The following is a 19,610-nucleotide window of genomic DNA, read 5'->3' as shown; positions in this document are numbered from 1 at the left end:
AGGCCAAAACCCCGGCTGAAAGGGTGAAGGTGGAGGATGGAGCCCTCAGTTTTTGATGAGAACTGCTCTTGCTTACACGTGGCTCCCTTTGCATTCTCCACGTGTCTGTGCTGCCATCCCAGCTGGGATCAATCCACTCCTCCAGCGGTGGATGGGCTCCCTGGAGAGCTCCCTGCTGATGGAAGAACTCCCTGCTCTTTGCTCTCAGCCTGGGGACATCTCCATGACTTCCTGCCAGTCTGCTCTGAGAGCACAGGTAGAGCAGGGCACAGCTTCTGCTGTGATCCTCAGTTAAAAGGTGCTCTGGTTTTCTTTAATCTTTACCACTTTGCAGCTGATTTGGGTGGGGTCCATTTCTCAGCAGAGAAATGTGGTTGATGTTGTAACTTCCCCTTTTTTCATTTTGGTAGGTAGAAGCCTCAATTATTTTGCACAAGGAGCTGTCCTCACTACCTGTTCTGTGCTGGGCCTCAGACAAAGAGCTGGAGAGCACAGCTGGAGAGCACTGCTGAACCTCCCTGGGGCAGCAAGAGCCTCCCACAAGCCATGACAGGTGAGTCCTAAGGCAAATTCCCAGCCACAGTTAGGAATAGCACGTTGCAAGGCTCTCCCATTGAGTTGTGCAGACATAAGGAATTAGGCCAATGATGGAAATTAACCTTGCAGCCATGTTCTCATCCCTTGGTTCTGCTCCCAGCATCTCGTGCCTCCTGCAAAGGTGAGAAGCAGCAGCTTTTTGCCTCCTTCCCTGCCTGTGGGAAGGTCCTGGCCCATCTGTAGAAGATCAGGGCACGTGCTCAGCTTGGACCAGCTGGTTTTCCTCGAAGTGGAGGGGGCTGAGGCTCAGCTGCAGCCACACAGGAGCTGCTGCACAGACAGTGCAGGATGGGGATAGATGTGTCTGGATGTGTTCTGAGGGAGTGGCAGGAGCTGGGGCTGTGGACGAGCCCTGAGGAGTGATCTCAGGTGGACCTTCCTCCTGAAGAAGGAAGGGGGATGAGCATGGGTGGTGCACAGGGCAGGTGGGAAAGACCTCTCTGCCAGGTTCAGGGGTGAACTGAGCACCACCACAGCAGGCAAAGCACTTTGTGTCTCAAGCTGTCTGGGTGCTCTTAACCAGCACTTGGATGTGTTCAGCCCCACACACTCCACCCATCAAAGTGTTGCCCCATTTGACACAGGATGCTCCAAACAAAGAGGGCCCTGGCACGTTACAGTGTTCATGCCACACCTTCACAACCACAGCAAAGCCAAGAGCAACCAGACCCTTACCAAGAAATGATGACAGCTGTTAGAAGATGTCAATACTCCCAGTCACAACAGGAAACTTTATTAAACAACAGGAAGCCCATGCTTATGGGTGGACTTACAAAAGACCTCACCCTCCTCTCCCCTTGCTCTTTCAGTGCTGCAGGGCTGGCAGACAGGGCTCTGACTGTCACCTCCACGCTGAGCAGGGCTGCTGGCTTCAGTCCCACAGCTGCTCCAGAGAGGATCTGCTCTGCCCCAAGCCCTCCTGACCCCTTCCTCCATCGAGCATCCCCTGACTGCTGACCCAGGCTCAGAAGATGGACACTCCAGTGCTGAGCTGGCTGCTGAATCACTCCCTCCTCCTTCCCCCGGACTCTCCTCAACACCCCGAGCTCAGGCTCGACCTGCTGGGCAACAAAGCCTCCTGCCTGCAGCTGGCTGCCACGGGGAACATCAACATCATCCTGCAGCACTACAACTTCTCGGGCAAGCTCAGCCGCCGGCACGCTGGGGACGAGGGCATGGGGCCGCTCCGCATGGCCTTCGCTGTCATCAGCTGCGTCATCATCCTGGAGAACCTGCTGGTGCTGCTGGCCGTGCTGCGCTGCCTGCGGGGCCGGCGCTGGGTCTACTCCTGCATTGCCAGCATCACCCTCAGTGACCTGCTGGCGGGCGTTGCCTACCTCTGCAACCTCTGCCTGTCGGGCAGCAGGACCTTCCAGCTGTCCCCTGAGCTCTGGTTCCTGCGGGAGGGAACCCTCTTCATCGCCCTGGCAGCCTCCACCTTCAGCCTGCTGGTGACGGCCGTGGAGCGCTACAGTGCCATGGTGAGGCCCATTGCAGAGAACGAGGCCAGCAAGACCCTGAGGCTGAGAGGGCTCATCGTGTCCTGCTGGCTGCTGGCCCTGGTCATCGGGCTGCTGCCGCTGCTGGGCTGGAACTGCCTCTGTGATTTCCAGGCTTGCTCCGTGCTCCTGCCACTCTACTCCAAGAACTACATCCTCTTCTCCGTGGTCATGTTCAGCATCATCCTGCTGGGCATCGTGGGCCTCTACATCTCCATCTTCCACCTGGTGCAGGCCAGCTCCAAGCAAAGCAGCTCCCGGCACGGCCGCAGGAGGTCCCTGCGCTTGCTGAAGACGGTGCTGATGATCCTGGGGGCTTTCATCCTCTGCTGGAGTCCCCTCTTTGTCCTGCTGCTCTTTGATGTCTTCTGTGAGACGGGGGCTTGCACCCACCTGCACAGCATGGACTGGACCCTGGCTCTGGCCCTGCTGAACTCGGGGGTCAATCCTGTCATTTATTCCTTGCGGAGCGTGGAGGTTCGCCGTGCCGTGGGGAGCCTGCTGTGCTGCTGCTGTGTCAGGGCTGGGCTCTGCAAGCCTGGCAGCTGCCTGGTCATCTCAGACATCAATTCTGGCTCCTCCACGGAGAGCTCCCTGCGCTACCGTGACAGCATCCGCGGCTCCGTGGCGTGGAACACTCGGCCCAGGGCGCCCCTGTCCAGCAACTCCAGCATGATGAGCAATCTCCCCAGCCTGTGAGGGGCCACGGGGGGAGCAAGAGATGCCAGACAACCCCCCAGGACCTCAGGGTGCTGGTCCTGGCCTGGCAGGACTGGAGAAACTCAGGCTGACCAGCTGTGAACTGGGGCCAGTCCCATCAGACTGGGATGGTGCCTCAGTGTCGCTGCAGCACAGGGACAGGAACTGCTCCCAGGCTGGGAGGGGAAGATACAGGCACATTTTAGGATTGATGCTCTGCTGGGGCAGCTGCAGTGCCCAGCTTCTGTGTGTGTGCTTTGGGTGTGCAGAGGTGCTGTACCTGCCCACCTGAGGCTGTTTTGCCCCAGGGGACAGCGGCAGATAGGGTGAATTTCCCCAACCAGGAGACCCTCCCAAGCCTTTGGAATCCTTTTGGAGCTTCTGTGATGGGCACAGCTGCTGGGAAGGAGTACAAGCTTGATGTCTTGCCCAGCCCGAGGATGGCAGAGGGCTGCAGCCACAGCCCAGGGGTGCAGAGGCTGGGCTCTGAGCCAGGGGAAATGCTGTGACAGTGCTCAGAGCTGCAGTGACAGGGCTGGCTCTAGCACGGGCAGAAGGAAGTGCCCAGAGAGACTGGAGAGCCTGATGGCATCCTGGGCCTGAAGACACAGCCAGATTGTGCCTCAGATCCCTGCTCTTGTGTTCTCTCATGTAGGGAATAATCAGAGCAGCACCCAAATGCCTCCTCTCAAAGTGCCAGAAGGCCACCGAAGCACTGGGGACTCATATAAAACCTGCTGGCCCAGCCCCTCTGCAGGAGCTGAGCATTCAGCCCATTTGTTTTGCAATAAATCAAGGTGATCAGAAAGCCTTGGGTTGATTTGCTTCGATTTATTCCCTCTGGAGGCCAGGTACTCTCTGGGAGGTGGTTTTGTAGTCTGGGGACAGCTGGAGCTGCCCTCCTGCTCCCGGGACAGGGGGATCACCTGCTCAGGGGGCAGCAGGAGACTCCCATCTGGTGCTGTTCATCCTATCCTGTTCTGTCCCATCCCATCCCGTCCCGTCCCATCCCATCCTCCTCCATCCCATCCCATCCTATTCATCCCATCCCAGCTCAGCCCAGCCCAGCCCATGGATTCTGTCCTGTCCTGTCCTGTCCTGTCCCATCCAAATCCCCCATTCCCAATCCCCCTTTCCATCCCAGCCCATCCCATGGATCCCATCCCATGGATCCCATCCCATGGATCCCATCCTGTCCCGTCCTCTCCCATCACATCCCAGCCCATCCCATGGATCCCATCCCATGGATCCTGTCCTGTCCCATCCTGTCTCAATCCCCCATTCCTGTCCCATCACAGCCCAGCCTAGCCCATGGATCCCACTCCAGGGATTCTGTCCTGTCCTGTCCCAATCCCCCATTCCCAACCCCCCATTCCCATCCCATTCCATTCCCATCCCATCCGCAGGGGGGCGCTCGGGAGCAGCAGGCCGCGTGCAGGGCGCCCCCTGCAGACCAAGGAGGGGCGGTACCGCGGCCTGCTGGGCCCGCCGCGACTACAATTCCCAGCGCCCCTCGCGGCGGCGGGCCGACTACAGCTCCCGGCGTGCTGCGCGGGGCGCGCCGTGCGTGCCGAGCAGGCCGCAGTGCGGGCCGGGGCCGCGGCGATGCTGGAGGAGGCGAGCGAGGTGCTGGAGTCGGTGCTCAAGGCCTCGTGCCTCCCGCTCAGCGTCCTGCTCTTCGTGCCCGCCGTGCTCCTGCTCCTGGGGCCGCCGCCCGCCGCCGAGGCGGCGCACGAGTTCACGGTGTACCGCATGCAGCAGTATGAGCTCGGCGGGCAGCCCTACGGTGAGGAACCGCGCGGGCCGGCCGCGCTCGGTCCTGCCGGCGGCAGCCCCGTCAGGGGTGGTGGGGCCCTGGGAAGGGAGCCCCGGGCCCGGGGAGGAGCCCAGGGTGGGCCGTGAGGAGACCATGGAGGGCGGCCCGGCTTAGGGGAGCTGCGGGGGGCTCGGGGGGCTCTGGGAGGAGGCAGCAGCCGGGCCCGGGGCAGGCCCAGGCGCAGGGGAGGCCGCTGGAGGGCCCGTCTGGCTGAATTTCACTGCCCGGGCTCAGCACGAGCAGGAGAGGGGCTGGGAGCTCCATCATGGTGACCTAGAGGTGGCCAAGGCCTGTCTGTGGGCTGAGGGCTCTGTGCTTTGAGGGGTCCAGCTGCACCCCTCCTGCATTCTGGTAAACTCGGTTGTGAGCTCAGGTTTGTCCTTTTGCCTTTGACTCCTTTATTGACAGGTTGATTCCTCTTTGCTCTTCATCCTCCTCACCCTCAGCTCTGCGTGTTGCTCCAGTGGCTCCATTTCAGAGCCTGTCCTTCCCCTGTGTTAGAGCTGACCTTTACTTGCTCTGTTCTCTCACTTGCAGCCTGCTGATTGTGCAACACCTTTCTCTGGGTCAGAGACACACCCTGTTCTGCGAGTCCTTGAGATGCTGCAACCCTCAGCCTCCTCCCCTGTGTGCCCACAAACCCAGAATCAAGGGTTGCTTCTGGGTCTTCTGTAGAGATTTTATTCCAGGCCAGGGCGTGTGCTCTGTCTGTGAGTGACTCTTCCTGTAGAGTTAACAATGAATAGCTTCATGTTTAATTTGTGCTGTCCATGAAACATCTCTCATTCCTTCAGATCTTAGTAAGTTCAAATATATAAGTTATGAAATGCAGCTGTGCCTGTGTACTCCTTAAACACTTCATGCTTCTGGTGGCTTCTAAATAAATTATATTATTTCTGGGTTTTTCCATCAGTTGCTCAGAATATGTATCCACATCTTGAGGGCTCTCTTGCTGACAGCCTCAGCAGCTCCAAGGCAGGCCCTTGCAGGGGGGTAGGACTCTCTTTTCTCAGATGCTGGGAGTTGTTTGTTGCCAGGGACAGCAGGGATGTGATTCACCTGGCTTTGACTTTGCTTCCCTCCCCTCTACCCAAGTGCTCACAATTTTGTGACCTCTTGAAAAGCCAGCTATTATTTTTTTTAAGATGCTTTCAATTAACTTTTTATGCTGTTTCTTTTCCTTTTAGCACGGTGAGCTGTGTTTTTCCTTTGTTCCTTCCTGCTCCCTTTCTGTTCCTGTTCCTTGTGTGTTCTGAGATGTCCTTCAGGATAAAAGCTGTATTTCAGAGCAGTCTGAGTTGGAGGGAACCCACAAGAATCACCAAGTCCAACTCTCAAAGGGAGTGACCCACAGAGGGATCAAATCCCACAACTTTGGCATTATTAGTACCACACTCTGACTAGCTGAGCTGATTTGTTGTTCCAGATTCTCGTATTCTTTTCCAAAAATACCAAATACAGGTTGCTGCTCAGCCTCTTCCTGCAGAGGGAGGAGTTTTTTGTCAGCATCACTCATAGAGTGATTTAAGAACAAGCTTGGACTTCCTCTAGTACTGATAGAATGAGAATTCTTTAGTTTGTAACTGAGTGATTATTAACCAACTCTCTGTAGAGAAACTATAGAAATCCAACCTGTCAGACAAATCCTGTTGTGTCTGCTCTGCTTAGATGTCAGAGAGAGCAGAACTTGGGGTGCACACATCATTCCTTTGGAAATGGTGGAGGGATTGTCCTCATTTTCAATTGTTTTTCTCTGGTTGCAATAGGGAGTGCTGTTAATGTTTGTTTAGTGTCAGAGGTCTGTGGGGAGAATTTACATTGTGCCTGGGCTCTGTTTCTGGGTGTGTGGCCCTCACTGATAATGTGCAGGGGAAAAATGTAGATTTTTCTTGTTTAGGTGTTTCTGTGACCTTTGACAAACTAAGGTTGGGGTTAAGCTAAGCCAGGTTTAAATCTAGTTCTGAGCAATGCTGCTGTTTGACAGAGGCTGGAACTACTTGTCTGTCCCCGTGTGGGGACCCAGAAGGATGAGATGTCCAGTGGAGGTGCCAGAGTTACAGAAGAAATTAAATTATAAACTGTAAGGTGGATTTTACCCTCTCTATTTGCACAAGATGTCCTTTTGGCCTTCCCTTCGGGAATGCTTCTGGCGAGCCTGCAGCCTGCTGTGCTCCCAGGGGATTGCATTTCCACCTGGGGGATTTGATCTGCTGGCACTGAGAGCATGAGAGGGCCAGCCCTGAGGAGCAGCCTGCTCCTCTGTGACTCTGCCAGCTACAGAACCTCCCTTGGGGCTGAGGGAGAGCAGCCCTTGGGGTGACATGGGGCAGTCTGGTGTCCTTGGGGTGACACGGAGCAGTCTGGTGTCCTTTCATCAGGTGGGTCTGTAGGATCACGAGCTTGATCCTACAGCTGGGTGAGGCTCTGGAGAGGCCAGGCTGTGTCCAGGCATGTTGCTGACTGCAGGTATTAGGTGCAGGTGAGCAGGCAGGTAGCCTGTGTGTTGTGTTGAGGAGGAAGGCTGGAAGGTGAGGCTGTGTGGGGTGGAACAAGGAGGGTCTGACAGGATGTGGAAAACCCCCAGACCTCTGCTCCATCTCAGACGAAGACAAAGCAGCAAACTCAGCTTTCTGCAGCTTCTGCCTGCTCTGCAGCCCATCAGGCTGCCCCCTGGAGCTCCCTGAGCAGGGGGCAGGCTGGGGCAGAGGGGGTGGGGTGCAGTCCCTGAGGAGCCCTCTCTGTTTCCCCGCTGGCAGGCACCAGGAGCGCCGTGCTGAACACGGAGGCGCGCACCGTGGAAGCGGACGTGCTGAGCCGCCGCTGCGTCATGATGAGGCTGGTGGACTTCTCCTACGAGCAGTACCAGAAGGCTCTGCGCCAGTCAGCCGGGGCTGTGGTCATCATCCTGCCACGATCCATCTCCTCTGTCCCCCAGGATGTCGTGAGGGTAAACACAAAAGTTTTCTTTCCCTTCCCACGGGAGGCGTGTTGGAGGAAAGTTCGCTCGCGGCGGGGCTGGAGGCTTCTCTTGGAACGCACAACAAATCGTATTCTAATTTTAAAACTTCTCCCTCTCTGCTTTGGTTGTTAATTTTTTCTTGACACCTCCCGTGTTTCGCAGATGCTAAGTTTGTTTTCTCGCTTAAATCCTCAGCAATTCATGGAGATAGAGCCAGAAATGCTTGCTATGGAAACCATTGTGCCAGTCTACTTTGCAGTGGAGGATGAGGAGCTGCTGTCTATCTACGAGCAAACACGGGCTGCTTCTGCATCACAGGGTTCTGCCTCAGCTGCAGAAGGTGAGTTCTAACAAGGAGAAAAAGGTTTTGAGGAAGACAGGCCTGTTTCTACCTATGGGAGGAGTCTGCTGTGTCATCTGCACCGTGAACCAGCATTCTGTCACCTTTGTGTTTATTCTGTCTTTGTCAAAGTGTTTAGAGATTCAGTGGAAGAAAAGCAGAGTATAAGGAAGCATTACTTGACTATATTTGGACATACAGTTGCAGGAAGTTTTCAGTTTCACACTGTTTCAAGTAAGGTAGAAATCAAAACTAGGTTAAAAACAACATTGAAAATGTTAAGTGATGATGGTGTGTTGATAGAAGCTGAAGCTTTTTGTCTGACCACCAGTCAGTTTGATGCTTCCTTGTAAATAATATGACTGTCTTATTGACCTGCTGCTTATGACTGATTTTAGTACTGCTGGGGAAAAGTTTTTGACCAGCCCATACTACTGGGATTTTATGACAGAATGAAAAAGCACAATTACCAAGATTCTGTGTCATTGCATAAACACCAGTGACAAGTGAGAGGGCTTAAATGGTTTAAAGCTGGTCTCTCCAAAGCTCAGTTTTCAGGGGAAAGGAAAGGATGAAACTTTCCCAGGTGTACATTGTGGGGGTTTTTTGATGTTTTTGTTCCAGTTCTGCTGCACACAGCAACTGCCAATGGCTTCCAGATGGTGACCAGTGGGGCTCAAAGCAAAGCTATCAATGACTGGCTCATCCCCAGTGTGGAGGTGAGTTGTGTATGGATTCATACTGGCAACATTGATGAGGTGACTTGTTTTATTGGGACTTTATCAGAAATTTGGTCTGCCAGGGGAAGTCAGGGGAGTCTCAGCCAGGTATCTGAAGTGCTCACAGCTGAGGCCATGGCAGACTCAGCAGGAATGTAGAAGTCAGGCTGTCCTTGTACAGGCACACAGGAGGTGATGGGGAGTGACACTGCTCTCTTTCCTCTGCAGGGGAGGCTGACAGGGCTGGGTGGAGAAGACCTGCCCACTGTTGTGATAGTTGCCCACTATGATTCCTTTGGAGTGGCTCCAGTGAGTATTCTATCTTCCTGCAGCTCTCTGTTCCTGTCCTTTTTCCCTCTGCCCATGTGTCTTCTCTTGGCATTAGGGCTGTGGGGCAGTTACAAGTGGAGCACAGGGCTGTGCTGTCTTGCAGCTGTTCTGGTGCCTGGGAGTCAGTGTAGGTTTGTCACCTTGTGTCTGTCCCACCTCCTCCTGCAGTGGCTGTCCCACGGGGCTGACTCCAATGGCAGTGGAATCTCAGTGCTGCTGGAACTGGCCAGGCTGTTCTCTCGCCTCTACACCTACAGGAGGACCCATGCTGGGTAAGGAACTGCTCTGTTTGGGGTTAAATGTGTGTAGCTGACAAGGGGAGGGGATCATGTGGGAAGCAGATTCCATCCTCAAGCACTGGGAGCTCCCCACTTCTAATCTGTCTTGCCATTACCTGAGTGTGTGGCACAGGGGGAGTGTTTGGTAATGCACAGTTTGCCTTGGATGTCAGCTGCAGGTGGTTGTGATTTCACCACACCTCCAAGGCTGAGTGCAGGAATTCTTGGAGTGCAGCATGCTAACCCTTTTCTGTTTTCTTTGATGGGCAGGTATAACTTGCTGTTCTTTGCCTCTGGAGGTGGCAAGTTTAATTATCAAGGAACTAAACGGTGGCTGGAGGACAATTTGGACCACACTGGTGAGTAAGGGGCTGGTTGTGTTAAATCTCTATAATTAATTGTCAGCTCTCCTGTGAGAATCTCCTTGTGTGAGCCTTCCTTTTTTGGGGGGATGGAAATCCCAGCACAAGACGTAGCAATAAAGGTTTGGATTTTTCTGTTCCAGATTCCAGCCTGCTGCAGGACAATGTAGCATTTGTTCTCTGCCTTGACACTCTGGGCAGAGGCAATAGCCTTCATCTTCATGTCTCAAAGCCTCCCAAGGAGGGCACCTTGCAGCATGCATTTCTGAGAGAACTGGAGACGGTAAGGAAAAGCATTTCAAGTTCGTGGGAACTTGGGACTTACTATACAGCTCTCCATGAGAGGAAGGAAGATGTGAAGAAAGGGTGTGCTATTGAAATAATTCATGTATTGTTTAGGGACATTTGATTTGAAGTGCAGACAAATCCTCATGCTACAGTCCCAAGTGAAGCAGACTAGATCTGCAAATGCTACCCTGTACAGACATTAAAACAGCTCTTTTTGACCTGAAAATACAACTTTAATAATGTTAGTAACTGCCCCTTATGTTCTGGAACACACAGAAGCGGGTGTGGGCAGACAGGGCAGTGCAGGGTGGCACTCTGCAGTGGGCAGCACCCCTGAATGGCTTGCCTTTGTCCTCAGGTCGTTGCCAGCCAGTTCCCAGAGGTGAAGTTTTCCATGGTGCACAAGAAGATCAACCTGGCTGAGGACATGCTGGCGTGGGAGCACGAGCGTTTCGCCATCCGGCGCCTGCCGGCCTTCACCATCTCACACCTGGAGAGCCACCGGGACAGCCTCCGCAACAGCATCATGGACAGGAGGTGAGGGAACCCTAAAAACCCCCTCAGGGAAACCTCCAGGCTTTGCCCTGGGAAGATTTAGCATAGAGTTCCCTGCCTAGGCTGAAAGAGAATACTTCCTTCATGCTGCCTTGCAGAACTACTGCCGATCTACCCTGAATTGCTTTCCTCTTTGGTCATGTAACCCTGCCCTCCCCAATTGTTCATGCCTCATACCCCTCTGTAGGTTGCCTTGCCCTTTGTACTGCCCCTGTGCCCTCAGATCATTGGCCACTGACCCCTTACTTAACCCTTCAGTGAGGCACCCTGGGGAAGGAGGGCTGGGCTTTAAATCCAGCCCAGAAACCCAAACTGCCCCCTCACAGCTGCTTGTGTTGTTCTGATCATTGGGGCACAGGTGACAAACACTGGGAGGTGGGCTCTGGATTCAGGCTCATGCCTGGTGCAGTGAGAAGGGGCTGTTTCTAGAGGAAGCTGATGCCATTGGCAAGTCCATAATCCCCTCTTTTGCTTTAGGGCACGAATAGACACTAAAGCACTGACCAGGAACACTCAGATCATTGCTGAGGCTTTGACAAGGGTCATCTACAATCTAACAGAAAAGGTAAGAGGTGCCCACCATGCAGTGCTGGCCAGACTTGTCCTACCCAGCCAAGCTCAACAATAACCTGAGTTGTTTGGTTGGTTTTTTTTTTTTTTTTTTTCATTTTCCCTTGCAGGGAGCACCTGCAGATATGCAGATCTTCACAGATCAGATGGTAAGCACAGTGCATTATTTTTGTGACTTATGGAAGTGAGTCTGGGAGAGAGCTCTGATGTGTGGTTGACTCCCTTTCTCTGGTGGTGTTTTTCTGCAGGAAATCCAGCAGGAGCAGCTGGAGTCAGTGATGGACTGGCTGAGCAGTCAGCCCAGGGCTGCCCAGCTGATTGATAAAGACAGCACCTTCCTCAACACCTTAGAATATTACATGGGACGCTACCTGAAGGATGTCAAGCAGCACCATGTGAAGGCAGACAAACGGTAAGAACCAGCCAGGGCATGCAAACTGACTTCTCCCTGGACAGAATTTTGTCTCTGAGCTGCAGCTTTCCTGGTTTCTTGACATGCAGCTTTGCTCTTTTCTGCTCTCCTGTCAGTGTTGGTTCATGCTTGGTGTTCTCCCAGAGAAAGCTGCTCATGATTCCTCACAGCACAGGAGCGAGGCCCAGCAGCTCCCTCTGTCTGAAAAACCTGGTTTTGAACTGTTTTGGTCCCACTGTTCCCACTCTGAGAGCAGGAGAAAACTAAGGCAGCTTCCATCCTGTTGAATCTGCTTGGGCTGAAGCTGTTTTAGTGAACAGAGGGAGGAATCTTCCATGTTCATCCTCTCTGGAGGCAGTTGAACAACAGCATGAGTTCTGAATTTTGTCCTTAGGCTTCTGATTGTAGGAGAAGAAAGTCCTGATGGCAAAAATCAGCTCAAAACCAGTGTGGGAGCTTGTCATGCTCACCTGTCTCTGGTTGGGTGAACTCCTTGGGAACAACTCTGGGCTTTCCTCACTGCAGGGTCAAGAAGTGCAGTAGAATCTGAAAAATTTCTCCTTTGCACAGGGACCCCGAGTTTGTTTTCTATGACCAGCTGAAGCAGGTGATGAATGCATACAGGTATGGAATTCCCCTGGGCCTGCTGGGCTGTTGTCTCACCCCCTGGCAGGAGCTGCTGTAGCAATTTCATGTGCACTTTTCCTTATTCCAGGGTCAAGCCAGCAATCTTTGACCTGCTCCTGGCTGTCTGTATTGCAGCCTACCTTGGCGTTGCCTATGTTGCAGTGCAGGTAAGAGACACAGATGTATTATTTTCCTTATAAAACAAGTTAGATACAGGGATTCACACAGTGCCAGCACTAAAGCTGGAACAATAATGCCACTTGGCTGTGCTGAAGGCAGTCTCCTGCCATTCTAGTGCAAACCTGTTTTTTAGAGCTGTTTCTTGTAGTCAAGGACATGCATAACTCACTTCCTAACCTAATTTGGCTACAAACTGAAACTTCACAACAAATTTTAGTTACCTTGGTAATTTAAAGGTTTGTAGCTCGTACTATTAGGAAATATCTGAACTTGGGATGCAGCTTAGAAATGCATCCTCAGAGTTTTGCTTTGTTTTTTCAATGAAGCCATAAATACATCCTGTGTCTATACCTCTGGAAATGTGATAGTCCAAGCCTTGGCCAGCCAAATTAAATGTAATGTTTTTGTGTCAATGTTAACAAAGACAATGTGAGCAAGGCTTTGTTCCTGCCTGGGTTCATGAAAGACATGAATGAAAGGGAAGCTTTTTAGGTCACTCTCAATTTTCATCACTTTGTGTTATTGGTGTCTATTATTTGTTTAGGGAAACCACAAGCATTTAAAAATCAGTGTGAGAATATAAACAAGAGGAAAAACATACTTTGATTTCTATTAGCCATCTTCATTACTTCTGTTATTTGAATTTGAAATTATTTCATGCCTGGATCTTGTTACATCTGTCAAATATCAAATCAAAACACAATCAACCCCAGCAAAATCAAAAAAGGAATTAAGTGAATTTCTAAGTCACTGGGGAAATGGTGAAAGAAGATCCAGTAAAATAATTGTGAATTGCTGGGAATCTCTGTGTTTGCCTGGTTTATTTTTACCTTCCTGAAACTGCTGGCAGCCGTGTTTCTATAGAGACCAGGAACCTGCATCCTGGTCTGAAATCTGAAGCTTTCTCTTTGCCTTCAGAATGAACGGAATTGCATTAAAAAAAAAAATTAAAAAAATCTTTAACACATTTTCACAGTGAGGTGATACAGACCTGCACAAACACTTCTGTAAGCCATCATTTTCTGTATAACTTGGCTTCCCTGTCACAATTCCTCATCCATCAAGTCCCACTCCATCTTGAGGATGAGTGGTTGGTGCAAGGCACTGCATTTGCACACTGATATTGTTTGAAGCCTTCTGCTGAGCCTCCTGTGTGTTTAGAACTGTCATGGTTACTTCTTTTCCCTTCTGTTTCCAGCACTTTGGTCTCCTTTACAAGTTGATACAGAGATTATCCCTGAAAACCAAGCAGCAGTGAAGCACCAAGTCCCCCCACCCAGCAGCACTGAGCCATCGGTGAGCCCATTGGGAACCTTCTGCCTTCCACTGAACCCTGCTGTTCCTCTTCCTTTATCTCCTCTTGGCTACTGTATAGAGGAGAGGAAAGCATAAAGAAAATGAAATTTTAACTCTTGTGCACCTTTGAAGTGCTTTTCTTCACCTTCTTCCCCTGAATTACACCATGTCTGGTTTTCCTTTTGCATTTTGGTGAGGGAGAGGCTGAGAGACTTCAGCAATTCCTGCAGTCTGGTTCTGAGCAGCTTCTCTGAGTGTAACGCAAAGTCCAGCACCTTCATGGACAGTCACACAGCCAGCCTGGAAACTGAAACTACAGCCTGACGTGGTGTCTCTGCCCAGCAAACAAGGACTTGGAGCAGTTGTTTAAAAGAAAAAAAATAAAAAACCAAAAAGTGCACATGCAAAATTAAAGAGAATGCAATTAGCATGTTTCCTCATGGCACCTCTTCCTTGAGTTCCCTGCTGGCTTTAGGGAGTTGTGCTGAGCAAGCAGTGTCTGCAGCAAGCACCTTCTTGCTTTTTGTTCAAACTCACCCCCTTTTAGTAGGTGCACTGTGAGTGATCTTGACTGTTATTACCAGGATGAGGAAAGATTAGGATGAGTTTCTGGTATGAGGGTTCTTGCCAGGGACAGGTTCTTTCCTGTCTCTCTTGGAGGATGCATTTTGCCCTGTACTTGATTTCTGTGGAGGTTTTTGGTCCTTGAACAGTTCACAGCTGCCACCACTCTGTGCTAAACTCTTGCTTGATTTTTGAAGGGTGTTCCATAGTCCAGCTGCTGCAAGATCACAAGATCATGTTCTGTGCTGTTCCATGTACTTACCCAAGCTGGTTCCATTGATAACAAGAGCAGCTCAGACCTGGAAAATACATTGATATGTTGAGATGCTACAAACCCTAGGCTAGTTGTAGTACTAGAAGATAACCCTGAGCCACTGTCCTGCCATCCAGCAAGTTTTGAGTCCTTTTCTGTAATCTCTTCTGTGTCCATGAGGTCTCTTCATAAGCCACTGTCTCTTCACAAGCCACAGTGACACTTTTTTTTTTTAATTTAAGCTACTACTTGTAATTAAAGCAGCATATCTTACAGAGGCTGAAAAGTTATTTTTGAATTGAGATGGACTTTTTTTTTTTTTTTTTTTTTAATGTATGCAAGGAAAATTCCAGCTGTGGATTGCTGTTTGCAAACAGCTGCTGTGCATGTGCTTGTTAGAAGAGGGGTTGTTGTGGCCAGTCACTGTCCTTTGGATGAGCACCAAAGCACTGATTTCCATCCTCCTTTGTTTATTTAACTGTAACCTCCTTCTTGGAGTAGTATCCTTACCCCATGATGTGTCCTTTCTGCTACTTTAAATATGTAGCAACTTGTTCTTTAAAGGGTCTTGTCTTTTCCAGGAAAGCCTGCTGGTGTCAGCGGCTCACCATGGTGTCAGCATGGTGCCAAGCACTCCACAACTATCAGCCACACAGGGAAATCTGCCTCTTCCTGATCTTTTCAGTGCTCATTTCAAACGTGTCTCTCTGCATGCCTGAAGTGCTCATGGCACTCCTCTGCCAAATGAATTTATAATGACTTCAGAAGTTGCTGGAGTGGCTGGAAGGCAAGCCTTGATTGTTTTCTACTGGTTTTTATGCTCTGCCCATAAAGACTGCATCTGCTGTGCCCTGGGAAGCTGCATGCCCTGGGCTGGGTAGGTTTGGAACATGGTACAGTGGCTCTCTGAAGAACTCTGTAGGCTCTGAATATCTGGGAGTAATTTGAGTCCTCCAGCTGCAGCATCCATTTCTGGTGTGTTCCACTAAAGGAGGTGGTGTTCCCTCCAGTCTAGCAGATTATTTCACCAGTCTTAATGATTAACTGTCTTACTTTGCTGAGAAAAATAATATTAGCAATGCTGCTGCAGCTTGAGTTGATGTGTGTAAAATTGGCCAGTAATTTGGACAAGAGTGAACAGAACAGACCTGCAGCTTGTTCCTTGCTGTGGAAACTGTCAGCCTTCAGTCTTCCAGATGAGAAGCTCAAAGTTCAGAGTCAAAAACTTCCACCCAGTCTGTTTGCAGAGGCTGTAGCACAAAGAAAACACTTTAGCTCTGTGTGGTCTCAGCAATGAACTGTTAACACTCCTGATGCAGTGCCAGAAGCCAGTGGAAACAACCTAAAAAAAAAAGATGGATAAGATTAATGAGGAGAGTTTACAAACCTGAGGGGCATTTGGGATGGTACATTGCTCTCTCCCACACAAGGTCAGTTTGTCCTGTAATCTTTTTGTCTCTCTCTCTCTCTCTGGCTGCCATAAAAAGTAGTTTTTACAACAGATAAAAGAGTTTCTGCTTTTGATCAAAGTGCACGTGCACTATGCTCGAATCTGAGATAGCCAAATCCCAACTTCCTCGTAGCTGGAGCAGAGTGCCCATCCTGGGATTGAAGTTAGTTCCCACATTATTATTTCCTTGGGTAAGTCAACAGAGAAGTTTGCAAAGAGCTGATCTGCACTGCAGCATAACTGATCAATTCAGTCACCAACACAAAGGCAGAAATCCAGCAGGTGTTGTGATAAAATAAAAGTTCTCCCCAACATTGCAGAAGAGCTCTGTGTAGCTGATTCTTGTTGCCCTTATTTTTTACCTATCCTCTTTTTTTTTGAGGAGTTTGCCTAGCCTGTAGGGAAGAGCATGGAAAGCATTAGACCCACATACACAAGAGTGGCTAGCAGTTGATACTCCTAGCCAGAAAACCATTTTCTTTGCTATTTATCTGACTTCACCTGTCATCCTAGTGCTGTCAGAGTCTGCAGCTCACAAAAAAACTGGTTTTCCAGCAGGGTTTAACTGAAGTTGTTAATTCCTTCTATCCACATCCACCCGCATGAGCAGTATTGGGAATTGTATGGGAGTAATTTGGATTATTGTAGTTCATCTCCCAAATGAGAGGGGTTGGTTTATTGTTGGGAGAGAAGTAATGCTGTGCAATATGAACTCTACTCAGTGCAGAGAAAATCCTGAAGCCAGAATGGAATTGGGTCTCCCACTGTCTGTGGCTGTAAGTCACCACAATCTATTTAGACATTCAAAACCACAGCTATTCCCAAAATTGCTGTGGGGCTTGGTTTTGAGGGTGTTTTGTTTGTTTTAAATCTCGTGCCCTTACATTGTTCATGGCCCAAGACACCAATCCCAGGCTGCTCCTGCACCCTGTGTTTAAGCTGGGTTTTACATTTTATTTGGTCTTGATTCCCCAATCTGAAATGCTGGGGCTGCTCCTGGATGCCTCAGAAAATTGGGCCTCTGGGTACTTGAGTGTGGACTCCTGCTTGCTCACTTTGATCTGTTTAGTTTCCATTTGTAGTTACTGCATAGCAACTTCAAGGTTATAATCTGGAATATTTGCAGCTCAGGAAAAAGATTTGATTTATCTAGCAATGTTAACTCAATTATTTATCTCTTGTGTGCCCTGAAGAACAAATGTATATTGAGGTGAATATTTAAAAGCTAATAGAAAATTCAATGCAGTTGATTTACATATTTTAGGACTATAAATGTAATAATATTTAAGTATTTTAACTTTTTTTTTTTAATTTGTTTGTCCCTTTTTCCCTTGGAAAATAAACCAAGCTAATAGGTTTGATGGGTAGATTTGTCAGAGAACTATTTGCTCAAAAAACAAATGGAATCTCCTTTTGTTATTTGGAGGAATAGACACCTCTACAAAATGGGATAAAAATCTATGTATTTAAAAGCTTCATCCTGTCTAGTCAAAAGTAAAATAGTATGACAGAAAAACATTTACACACTCCAAGCATGATTCCAGCACCCTGAGGTGAGGAAATTCCTGTTTATTCTAAAGGTTTGTGCTCATGTGAAGCAATTAAAAGTTTCTATGCAAAACACCTTTGGTACTGTGAAAAACTGGTTACCTCAGCAGCCAGCACTGTGTGCTCGTGGAGATTGTTGTGCCTCTGTCCTTACCCAATGCCTATTTGAACACTAAACTATTTATTCAAATTATAACCATTGCACGAGATCTGTTCCCTGAGCATGAGTTTGTTGAAGTCGTGGTGTGTGGAAGAGGCGTGGAGTGACCTGAACGTGGCAGGAGGGGAGAGCTGGACGTGCACTCATCCTGCTGCTGAGGGGTCTGGGGCTTCTCCTTGTTAAGACCCTTCCAGAACCAGCGGGGTGGGCGGCTGTGCGGTGACATGGGCAGTGACACAGAGCAGTGACATAAGTGGTGACATGGGCAGTGACACGGGACAGCCCCTGCGGTGACAGGACCATCTCCTGCTGCCAGCCCCGGCCCGGCTCAGCTGCTGTCCTGCCCTGGGGGTCCCTCCTGGCCCAGTGCAGGTGGGGCATGGCCAGAATGGCAGCCCTGGGATGTGGAGTGGGGCTCAGCCCTCGCACAGGTACAGGTGGGGCAGGTGTGGCCTCGGCATCTCCTTCCATCCCTTCCAGGGCTCCGCTTCCTTCTCTGCTTCCTGCCGGCAGTGGGTACACCTGGCTGCCTGTCCACGGGTCCCTGCGGCTGGTGCTGGGGATGCCGAGGTGCCCAGGTAGATATCAAAGTACCCAGAGGATGCTGAGGTACCCAGGAAGATGCTGAGGTGCCAGGAGGATACTGAGGCCCTGGGTCCTCGGACCAGGTTGTTCAAAGTGGTGATGTGTCTTTCTAAAAAAGAAAGAAATGTCTTCTGCATCAGAGAAAAGGTTGAAAACAAAGGCCAACCCTTGGAAGGTGACAGAAGAACCGCTGGGACAAGGCAGTGAAGAGGAGGGTGTATTCCAGTGATGGAGAGCAAAGAGCTGCTCTAGAAATGTATCATCATTGTTCTCTCTGCACAGCTCTCCCCTCTTATCTCCTCTGCTTGTAACAGAGCATTTTTGGAGCTGGAGTGCCCACTATCCCATCACAGCCCTCTGGCACATGGAGCAAAACCCTCCAGGCTGAAGGGCAGCTCACTGCAGGTCTGGGATTAACACGGGCTCCGTCGTGTTATTATCACAGAATCACAGAATTAACTAGGCTGGAAAAGACCTTTGAGATCACCGAGTCCAACCTCTAATTATGTCAGTGCCCTGCACTGAAGGGAAGGTCCTTGTGGACATCAGGGAGTTCTCTGCTGACAGGGAGGGTGGTGTGAAAGCACAGAGGAAGAAGAAGGTCCAGCTGCCTTCCCTGGATGGAGGCTGGGCTGTGGCAGCCACCGCACTCCAGCTTAGCCCGGCTCTCAGTGCAGGGAGGTGTCTGCATGCCATGCTGAGGGACTGGGAGCTCAGCAAACCTCACTGGAGGGCTCAGGGCTTTCTCAGCCTGGGTGGCAGCAGCTGAAGAAAAGCACAAAGGGTGAGTGTAAGTCTCCAGTGAGACCTGGGGCTTGGCAGGACAGCTCAGAGCACTGCAGGAAGCTGCTGTGCAGGACTGTTGGATCACCAGTCCTTTCTCTGGCCTTTGGCAGGGGCAGAGCTGCATGCTGGAGGAGGAGAGGCTGAAAACACCGGCCCTGATGTTTTCTCGTGTCCCCCTGCTGACAAAATTGTGGTTTTGTACTGGTCACACCTCTGTCAAAAAGGTGACATTTTGTGTGTTTGTCCCTAATCTGTAATGGAGCTGTGCTTGGCAGGGAGAACATCCCAGAAGTAAATCCATCTCTCCTTCCCTACAGCTGGGGACAGAAATAATCTTCTGAATCGTTCCCAATGCTACTGTTGGGCGTTCCCTTATTCTTTTGGCAAGTGTCTGATGATGTGATATCCTGGCACTTTATGACTTGAGTGTCCCATCAGAGCAGCACTACCTGAGCGTGTGGTGTAAGATGGAGAAGGACAGATGCATCTTTCTCTAGAGCTTTTCAGCTGATGAGGTGCACTTAGGCCTTTTGCTTTGGGATTCTCACAGTGACTTGCCAACTTGCCTGGAATTTCACAGGCCCTGATTTCTTTTCACCTGCCCTGTGGGTTGTGCCTAGCAAAAATTGAGTCAATGTGGAGTTTCTTGAGGAACCCTTTGGTCCTTGCTACAGATTTTTGTGTGGGGGCAGATGAATTTGTTTCAGCTTCACAGAATTAATTAGGTTGGAAAAGAC

The 19,610-nt window shown here is 50.4% G+C and overlaps 2 protein-coding genes across 3 annotated transcripts; both read left to right on the top strand.

The window, feature by feature from the left end:
- Positions 1-493: 493 nt before the first annotated feature.
- On the top strand, positions 494-3,537 carry S1PR4 (sphingosine-1-phosphate receptor 4). Its single transcript, XM_083880058.1, has 2 exons — positions 494-553; positions 1,407-3,537. Exon 2 carries the CDS (start codon positions 1,569-1,571, stop codon positions 2,793-2,795), a length of 1,227 nt encoding a protein of 408 aa, XP_083736184.1. The 5' UTR covers positions 494-553; positions 1,407-1,568; the 3' UTR covers positions 2,796-3,537.
- An 857-nt stretch (positions 3,538-4,394) lies between these two features.
- On the top strand, positions 4,395-17,531 carry NCLN (nicalin). 2 transcript variants are annotated; one of them, XM_083880161.1, is made up of 16 exons: positions 4,395-4,581; positions 7,368-7,558; positions 7,766-7,910; positions 8,535-8,629; positions 8,858-8,938; positions 9,128-9,231; positions 9,508-9,596; positions 9,743-9,882; positions 10,246-10,424; positions 10,920-11,007; positions 11,123-11,161; positions 11,261-11,424; positions 11,995-12,048; positions 12,140-12,218; positions 13,430-13,527; positions 14,926-17,531. In XM_083880161.1, the coding sequence occupies exons 1-15, from the start codon at positions 4,401-4,403 to the stop codon at positions 13,487-13,489; spliced, it is 1,689 nt and encodes a 562-aa protein (XP_083736287.1). In that variant the 5' UTR covers positions 4,395-4,400; the 3' UTR covers positions 13,490-13,527; positions 14,926-17,531. The 2 variants fall into 2 exon arrangements, with proteins under 2 accessions (XP_083736287.1, XP_083736286.1); XM_083880160.1 differs by lacking the exon at positions 14,926-17,531 and having other exon boundaries at positions 13,430-13,640.
- Positions 17,532-19,610: the final 2,079 nt, after the last annotated feature.

Source organism: Zosterops lateralis, assembly GCF_965231275.1.
Source record: "Zosterops lateralis genome assembly, chromosome: 29".
NCBI lineage: Eukaryota > Metazoa > Chordata > Aves > Passeriformes > Zosteropidae > Zosterops > Zosterops lateralis.
Note: the sequence above shows the minus strand (reverse complement) of the source record. Positions and strands in the feature narration are given on the sequence as shown.

Excerpts from the sequence above, each read along its gene's own strand:
- S1PR4 (XM_083880058.1), top strand. The coding sequence starts at position 1,569 with ATGGACACTCCAGTGCTGAGCTGGCTGCTGAATCACTCCCTCCTCCTT.
- NCLN (XM_083880161.1), top strand. The coding sequence starts at position 4,401 with ATGCTGGAGGAGGCGAGCGAGGTGCTGGAGTCGGTGCTCAAGGCCTCG. Across the intron at positions 7,559-7,765 it reads TCCCCCAGGATGTCGTGAGG|CAATTCATGGAGATAGAGCC; the intron begins GTAAACACAAAA and ends TTAAATCCTCAG. Across the intron at positions 8,939-9,127 it reads ATTCCTTTGGAGTGGCTCCA|TGGCTGTCCCACGGGGCTGA; the intron begins GTGAGTATTCTA and ends CTCCTCCTGCAG.